A 9,176-nucleotide genomic window follows, 5' to 3' on the forward strand; every position below is an offset into this window, starting at 1 on the left:
TAGAATTAGTCACAATACATGTCTTATGTTTTCCTTCCTCCTATTTGATTTTTCTCCAGTGGACCCTCTCCATAAGATAAACGATTTCACAGTTGGCTATCCAGCTCATATGTCTGCTTAATACGATATCTAGACATATATAGACACTATATGATACTCACTGCGATAGTTTTAATACACTAGCTTGGTACATGAATTGCAAGCTAACTATTTTCAACCGCGGCGAATGATTCAAGCAAGAAATCAACAAGAGGTTTTAAACAAATATATGTCTAGTGTCTTCTTCTAGTTGATATTTCCTCTTGACAAAAAGCTAACCCTAACTCACGCTAGCATCTCACTCTGCCTACAAATAACAACTCACAACAATATGATCTCTAAAGTACCATATATCAAGCGCTCAAAAACAATAACATATCTTATCACACTCAACATATTGCTACATTTTCCAAGCTTTGTTTTAGCGAAGGATGAACAGTACTACTCAAGAAGAAAAAGTTGTAAACCCTCCACCATCACTTGGGAGGATTATCACTGTGCTCAGCATTGATGGCGGTGGAGTTAGAGGCATCATACCGGCAGTCATCCTTGCTTGTCTTGAATCAAAACTCCAAGTAATTTACGCTAGATTTTTTCCATTTGACATGTTTTATATATATTCTACCTATGTCTTAATTATTTAAAAACTAGTATATTCATCCCATGCTAAGCACGACATCCTTACAGATTATTTTTGTGCGCAATTTTTCTTCATCCCATTTTTGTTTTGTCACGATAAATTTATCTTTGAAGTCCATCATGTATAACCAACGAGGATATTGTTTTGTCACGATAAATTTATCTTAAACATACTTGAAGTCCATCATATATAACCAATGAGGATATGCATATAGGTATTTGTTTGCAATTCATCATATACTTGAAGTACATATTTAAACATAGAAACGTAGATAACTAAAACTCTTAACACAGATAGTTAAATCTCTTGTTTATCCCTTCAAGTAATGTATATAGTTGTGAAGTTCAACATTATGGATCTCTTAATCATTTAACCTGGCATTTAACCTGACAACTATGATATGATCTGATATATGCTCATGTAAAAATAAAACATCAAATGTTTTACATATACAGATAAAAAAGATCAAATCTATTGCAATTACATATAACAACTACAACAAATATTTTATCCCAAAAGTTTGGGGATAACACAATTATACACATAAAAATCTAACTTTATTATGCCATCTCAAAATCTTGCCAACATCACTATCATCTTGCATTGAAGTCAAAGTATGGAGTGCAAGTAGTAACCACGTGAATGCGTATATTGAAATAATTCATGTTAGCTTATCTTCAATCCATAATACTTTCAGGTCATCCACAATTCTAGCAAAATCCTTGTAAAGTATTTAGACACGTGCAAAGCACGGTTCCTAAAATATTTTTTTGTCTTTTTGTGTTTATTCTTTTACGGTCTTTGACATAAAATCATTCTACAAAAACATGTAGATATTCATGATGCTAGAGAGGAACCCAAAGAGCCATATCTAAACTTCTTCAGATGTTTGACAATGTTAAATTTAAAAAAAAAAACTATAGAAAGAAGGAACAGTGTAACAAATAACCCAAAGGATTCGACAATGCAAAGGATAAATCTTCAAAAAATTATCGCACCACTGTTTGTGTAAAAAATGTCAGCATCAACTTGTTGTGCAGATAAGTACAATTGCAATAATCTTAAAGAACTAATTATGATTAGCCAAATGCACATAATGGCACAAAGAAAACTTTGACAAAAATGCACACAATAACGATGACAAAATCTTTTCTTAACTAATTACCACATCATTTTTGTCATTATGTGCGTGGAAAACAGGTAATGCTTTGGGACTAAGGAATTATTTTCATCTTTTTCTTTTTGTTCTTACACATGTTTGCCAATGAGATATTAGAATTAATGGTGCTTGCCACATGAGATATTAGAATTGATGGTGCCAATTTAGAGATTAAATGAGAAGTTTTCATGTGAAATAAGACAGTTCATGGGGTTATGTGCAACAACTCCTTAAGATTGGGGTTCAGTGTAATAAGAAAAGTTGATGGAGCTTACTACAACTCCCCAAAAGTCCATGGGGATTTTCTGTAATTAAGCCTAATATATAGCAAAACTAACCAAGCCAACCGGATCAGAAACATTAGTTACTGAAGATCTAAAGAACAAAAACCTCCGTAGTTTCATGCGTTTAAATTACACTAAAAAACAAAAGTATATTGTGTCCAATCCAACACATTTACTTGGTTGCCAAGAAAAATTACTCCTTTACGTAACTTACTTAACTATAAATATGGCATCAAAAGTCTGTAAATCCTTGCAAATATTGAGTTCCACTCTAAAAAGGCACAATGACACAATGTCCCCTATTTATACAGGGAAAAATGATGCAAAAAATTAGTATATAATGCAAATCAATAGAAAATTCTAAAAAATGGACATAAAAATGAAATGATCTGACTAGCATAATTTCGTGTCCTGCGTAGGAACTCGACGGAACGGATGCTAGGCTTGCAGACTACTTTGATGTGGTTGCTGGAACTAGCACCGGGGGCCTTGTGACTGCGATGCTCACGGCTCCGGACAAAGATAACCGACCTTTATTTGCGGCGAAGGAGATTAAAGATTTCTATTTAGAGAACTGTCCTAAAATATTTCCTCAAAAAGGGTTAAGTTTTTTAAATTGACCATGATTAGCTAGCTAGGGAGAGCTCTTTTTTTTTTATTTTTAATTGATCACGATTAGCAGTTGTTGCAGTGGGATTCTTTCTTGGGCGTTTAGTTTCACCAAGACGCTCATGGGGCCAAAGTACAACGGCAAATATTTGCATTCCAAAATCCAACAACTGCTCGGGGAGACAAGGCTACATCAAACCCTAACTAATGTGGTTATACCCGCTTTCGATGTTAATCTCCTCCAACCCACAATCTTCTCAACGTTTCAGGTACATGTATATTTTGTACTGATTAATTAAAGAAAAAATTTGCAAAATACACATATTTTGCTAAATATTTGGCAAAACAGACAGTTTTGTTAAATATTTAGCAAAATAGACATCTTTTTGACTAACATGTCAAAAAATATCGATTTTACAAAACAGATCATTCGAAACATACGGGACTAGTAGTCCCGTATGATTTAATGGGGGATTAAATCATATCTAGCTCATATTAATTGTTCAACAGTCGAGAAGCAATCCTCTCAAAAATGCTCTTCTGTCCGACATTTGCATTAGCACCTCCGCAGCACCTACGTATCTTCCTGCTCACTACTTCGAGACCAGAGACGCTCAAGGGACGGTCAGAAAATTTCATCTCGTTGATGGAGGAGTTGCAGCCAATAACCCGGTAAATTAAACCGTCACGATTCCGATTAATATTGATTAATTGTTCCAGGTGTGGGTGTTACTGATCACAAATTAGAAGTTAGATTTTAAAATTAAATATCAACCGAATATCCAACGATTTCATTGTGTTTTAGCACAATGCATATATGATCATATGTTTCAAAAATTGATGTTTCAGAAAATTCGCAAAAAAAAATTATATAAATTTTATTTCACTTGATATGTACAAGATAAAAAAAAAACTTCGGAATCACCGTATTTCTATTTATATGTAGTCCATGTGTTGCTACTCGTTCAACAGTACAAACTTTCAATTTGAAGGATTTACATTGGCAGGATCCTAATTATCGAAAGTAAAAATATGTTTGAGCATTTTTTTTTCTTCTAGATGCACCCTTTGTACAGGGGAGAAATCATGCACGTACTCAAGAGTTTAAGACATTTGTCAAAAATATTTCTAACTGGAAAAATGACCACATCATATAAATACGCTAATATAAAATATTCATCATCCTATTGATCAGACATTAACGGCTATGAGCATGGTGACAAAGGAGATCTTCAAGCAAAACCAAGACTTCTTTCCCATAAAGCCCATGGATTATGGGAGATTTGTAGTTCTTTCTCTGGGTACCGGTAGACCAAAAGATGAAGGGAGATACACAGCGAAAGAGGCATCAAAATGGGGTGTTTTTGGATGGTTATACAGTAATGGGTATACTCCTATAATTGATATGTTTAATCAAGCAAGTGCCGATATGGTTGATATCCATGCTTCCATTCTTTTTCAAGCTCTCCATTGTCAAAACAACTATCTCCGCATACAGGTAATTTTATCCCTTTTTTTTAATATGTAAGGTGAACATACGTAGAGTAACTGGACTAGCGACTTTATTTTAATGTTGGGGTACGCTAGCTACATGAATTCTGTTCACCCGTTAAGTTAGACGCAATTAATATATAGTGCCAGTGATCATTCATTAATTGCAAACAGGATGATACTTTGACCGGAGACACTTCATCTGTGGACGTCTCAACTAAAGAGAACCTGTCAAAGCTTGCTGAGATTGGCAACGATCTCTTAAAGAAGCCAGTTTCAAGGGTGAACCTGGAGACTGGAATTTCTGAGGCTGTTAACGGAGAGGGAACTAATGAAGAGGAGCTCACGCGCTTTGCTAAACTCCTATCCGACGAAAGAAGACTCAGGCAGTCAAAAACCACAGGGTGATCGATAATTTGAGCATCAAGTTCGCGATATATATATGTTATTAATGCGCGCCATCTTTTGTGGCGTGCCGTGAATTTATTAATCTATCGATATGTAATAATGTGATCCTTTTGAGTGTTCAAATAATGAAGCAAAAGTTTGTCGCTTGATTTCCTGGAATAGAATGAAAAAGATGCACGATGTGATGTTTATTTTGCTAAATGTGAGTTGGATGGGATAGATTGACCGCGAGTCTCATTTTATATGTTGACGTATTATTTCATGAAATGAAATGAGGTGACAGTACTGCATATTGGGCATATCAACCAATGTATTCAATTATAATATGCTTTTTATCATCCATATCTATACCACCCTATATAGGACAAATTTTCATTTGCCAAAATAATCCTAAAAACCGATCTATTTCAAACTTAATTTCAAAAACCAACTCAGTTGGGTTGAAACTGGGTCGGTTTTTGAAATTAAGTTTGAAACGGGTCTTTTTTTGAGATTAAGATTCAAAACAGGTTGGTTTTGAAATTTTGTCCTTCAAAAGAAGGTCGACAAGTATTAAGTGTGTTGTGATACATGTAATTTGAAGAAAGTGTACATTTTATCATAACCTAGAAATCTGTTGACCGTCGTACCTAGCCAAAGTTGGGCTGTGGTCTAAACATTTGCTTGATAATTGTTCTATTTCTTGATAAAATGTGACCTGAAATTGGACGTTAATATACTTTTTTTCTCTTTTAATGAACTAAAACCTTTGAACAGAGTGGAGAGCGTTATACTTTTCTTTTTGGAAAATCTAACTAGCACCTGAGATCATGAGATATGGGTGAAAAATAATTAATATAATCTAGAGAGTAGACTGTAGGATCTTTAAAATGTAAAACTTAGTTATGTAACAAACAATTGTGGGCGTTAGGTTTGAATAACCTTGGCCCATTGGGCATCCATAGGCTTGGCTTAACTTAGCAATTTGAGAGGAAAATCATATAGGGCGTCTTGGACACAAAATCGAGATATTTATTCGTGTGGCTATTTTAATTTTACAGTTGGTGATATTGCTGATATTTTATACTGTTTTTACTGATCCAATATTTTTTGAGCTTTGCTTTGGTACACCAATAATGATTTTTTTTTTCATTTTGTTAAATATGTACAAAAGAAGAAATAGGCTGAATAGTTGGTAATTTTTAATTAAGCTTACTTTTGTATATATATTTCTCTTTCTGAAACTGTTCCTCTACTTCCTCCCCTCCCACAACGTCCCTTACTCTCGTTACAGATTAGGAGCCGACATAAATAATTTTTCAATTTAAGAATGATAAGGAAATGTCTATAAATTAATCAAAAAGAAAATAAAAGAAAAGGTTATGAGATACGAATAAAACTATTTCATGATGCCATGAATATATTATCATTATTTTAATTATATAAAGAATAAACCCAAAATAACTCTTTTTCCCAAGATTCTACAATGGGATTCCAACAATAGAAACCTGAAATTTTCAAAAAAGAAAGAAAGAAAGAAAGAGAATGCACGTAATCAACTAATTTAGTAAATATAGTGGGGAAATTAAAAAATTAAATATTAGACAAAACTCCACTTTGAGATATTTGACAAAGGTTTTTCATTTTCATTTTTTTTTTTAGAAAAAAGATTGATTTTTGACAAAGGTGAAGAATGGTATCTTCACAGATGATGGCTGATCGTATGATAAAAAAGAGCTTTGCTACAGGGACCCAAAATATGGGACCAATAGGTGGGACAAGTGAGGTGTCCCCTTCCTAGTGGATTAATGATGGCCAACTCATTATCCAATAGGAGGGGGACACCTCACTTGTCCCACCTATTGGTCCCATACAATAGGAGGGGGACACCTCACTTGTCCCACCTATTGGTCCCATATTTTGGGTCCCTAAGGAATTTTTCGATAAAAAAAATCGGGCAAAGTCAGTTTCAAATAACCAGAGGAAAGAGAAATCAAACCTAAACTAGGCACTAGGTTTTGCTTTAATTACGAATTTGACAGTGAAATTCAAGGAAGAAATTACAATTACTGCCATCGGTACTTTGAAATTTAATTTTAGGAGTACCGAAGCTGTCAGCATATTTTTTTTACAGTAATGTTTTATGTTTACATTATATTATGTACTAATTATTATTTTACTTTCTCAATATAATATTTTCTACACAGGACCCTCTATTAGGATTTTTTTTTTAAAATGCAATTTCAGACTGAGCTGGAACTAAGCACGCTTGATGCTGATTGATGCTTGCTTTCAAATCCCTTTGGGATTAGTTCATGGGCATCTTTCAACAAATAGGTCTTCGATAGAACCGCTTTCCCTCCATGTGGGGCCTCCATGTGACCCAAGGCCCATTAGCAAGTGATTGCTTGGGCCCATACAGATACTGACTACCTCAAACCCACCAACCAGCAAAACATTATGGCCTTTGTTTTCTGTCAAAGTATCCACGATTTTGAGTCTTGGAAGGGTGCGGATGGATACGGTAGAACATCGCAAAAAATCTTTCAGTTTTCACTTCTTCATGATTTCATAGGAAGCGGTTGAATTTCTTGGTCAAGGTTTTAGGTAGAATAAAGGAAGATTACTAAAATTTGAGAAGCATATGATGATGCCATGATTGTGCATTAAGATTTCTCGTGTTCTTTTTAATTATATTTCACAACATCCTAGACCCAATTACATTTCAATATATCCAAAATTAACATTAATACCAGAAGGTCTTAATTAATTCCTTTGATAACAATAGTTTGGCCTCTATTTGAGCATCCTAACGCTAATCTAAACCAATACCGTAACAAACATTTATAAACCTACAACTGAACATCCAATAATGAAATCATCATGCTATGATTCTTCTTGGCTCCAAATGTTATTCTTAAGAATTTTAATGCTTACTTGTACCAACACACCCAAAAAGATAAAAAAAAAAGAAGAAAAAGTTGTGATACATATCACGTGACAAGACAAACCATGTACGCATGCATTAAAATTGCACACCTAACTAGTTAATCCCCTATCCCCATCAATTATCACCACATTATTTTCAATAAACCTATTTACACACCAAACTAATCAAGAACGCAAGATCATGTCGTGTCTATCCTTGAATCAGAACGTATATAATCATTTGACCCTGACAAGAAAGATGCTGATCTCCGGTCCGGTCATCGCACCATCCGGACTGATCATATACAACGCCTCTGAGTCTTTGGACCCCACCACTCGCTCGAACCGGGCCCGCATATAAGTCAACTGGTCCCCATCCTTCTCCTCTCCTCCGCCCCTCTCCGGCAAAACCCCGGCCCCCATCGACACCCCTCTCAGCACCTTCATCACTTGCTTCTCATCCTCGGAACTCGACTTCCGACGAACCGCGAAACCCGACTTCCTCCCGTTGAAATAAACGATCCAGACATACTCTTCGACCAATTTCTTTTTGTGAGTTTTTGTTTCACTTTCGAGTGCCAGCTTCACCTGACCGGAGGCCATTTCCTTATGAAGGGAGGTGGTGAGGATTGGGAGTTCGATTAGGAAGTAGGGAGCAGAGCGGGGGTCTTCTTGAATCGCGAGGCAAATCCGGCCTCTTCGTGGGCCGAAGAGGGTGACGGTAGTGGCCCGGTCCGTTAGCATGGCCTTATTGGGCCGGCCCAATAAGGCAACCATCTTGCAGCCCGTGGAGAGCATGGGGAGGAGCTTGAACATGCGGAAGAAGTACGGAGGAGCGCGGCGAGGGCCGGGTTTTCGAGTAGCGGTGGCATTAATGGTGATGGTTGAGGAGGCAGTTTGAGCCTGTGGAGTTGAGAATTGGAAGGAGAGAGTTTTATGTTTTTATAATTAGAACGAAGAGGGGTGTTGGAGGAATATATATAGAGGGAGGGAAGAAAAAGAAATTTCAAAAGAGGGTTTTTGTTCGGAAAATGACGTGATCCATGTGACATATGGTGGTTCAGTGGTAAAGAATTTTCGAGCTAGTGCAAAACTAGCTGTTACTTAGCATGATGCATATGAGAGTGAGTATCACGGGCATGGTAACATTATAATTTTGATAAATGCATATTCAAAATAAACACTCTTCAATATCATTTTCTCATAACGATATTAATGATAACAATATAATCTCACTAATAAATAAGCTATAGTTATAGATTATGCATCGTAATCCAGGAAGACATGGACAAGTTCTAAGGGAGAGAGATTATAAAGGCAGGCACGTATCGTATTCATGCTACCGGTGGCTACTATTTTAGTATACTACATTATTCATATACAAAGTTACATTTTTCTTGGAAATGCACAAATCTCAATTCAACAAAGAACAAATTTTCAAAACAGCCTCAAACCAGTTTTTAATTTTCAAAACCGACCCACTTTTTTTTTTTACCAAAATCGACCAACTTTTTGTCACGTCAGCTTAATCTCATTTCCTAATTAGTCGGGGTTGCCAACCCCGACTATTTAGGACATAAAAAATCGGGTTTAAGGCTTCTAATTGGGGTTTAACAACCTCCTAATCAGTCGGGGTTGC

At 35.8% G+C, this 9,176-nt stretch overlaps 2 protein-coding genes across 3 annotated transcripts; one reads left to right on the forward strand and one right to left on the reverse strand.

Moving 5' to 3' along the window:
• LOC109832857 (patatin-like protein 2) lies at positions 371-4,863 on the forward strand. Of its 2 annotated transcripts, none has more exons than XM_020400316.1 (6): positions 371-614; positions 2,542-2,723; positions 2,805-3,000; positions 3,242-3,403; positions 3,927-4,229; positions 4,397-4,863. In XM_020400316.1, the coding sequence occupies exons 1-6, from the start codon at positions 471-473 to the stop codon at positions 4,628-4,630; spliced, it is 1,221 nt and encodes a 406-aa protein (XP_020255905.1). In that variant the 5' UTR covers positions 371-470; the 3' UTR covers positions 4,631-4,863. The 2 variants fall into 2 exon arrangements, with proteins under 2 accessions (XP_020255905.1, XP_020255906.1); XM_020400317.1 differs by having other exon boundaries at positions 2,814-3,000.
• Positions 7,497-8,358, reverse strand: LOC109832059 (protein MIZU-KUSSEI 1). The gene has a single exon (XM_020399508.1). The coding sequence runs from the start codon at positions 8,351-8,353 to the stop codon at positions 7,775-7,777; it is 579 nt and encodes a 192-aa protein (XP_020255097.1). The 5' UTR covers positions 8,354-8,358; the 3' UTR covers positions 7,497-7,774.

This window comes from Asparagus officinalis, chromosome 3 (assembly GCF_001876935.1).
Source record: "Asparagus officinalis chromosome 3, Aspof.V1, whole genome shotgun sequence".
Taxonomy (NCBI): Eukaryota; Viridiplantae; Streptophyta; class Magnoliopsida; order Asparagales; family Asparagaceae; genus Asparagus; species Asparagus officinalis.

Bases quoted from the DNA above. Each gene is read 5' to 3' on its own strand.
- LOC109832059 (XM_020399508.1), bottom strand. From the start codon at position 8,353: ATGTTCAAGCTCCTCCCCATGCTCTCCACGGGCTGCAAGATGGTTGCC.
- LOC109832857 (XM_020400316.1), top strand. From the start codon at position 471: ATGAACAGTACTACTCAAGAAGAAAAAGTTGTAAACCCTCCACCATCA. The intron at 3,404-3,926 runs GTAAATTAAACC...CCTATTGATCAG, and splicing joins GAGTTGCAGCCAATAACCCG to ACATTAACGGCTATGAGCAT. The intron at 4,230-4,396 runs GTAATTTTATCC...AATTGCAAACAG, and splicing joins ACAACTATCTCCGCATACAG to GATGATACTTTGACCGGAGA.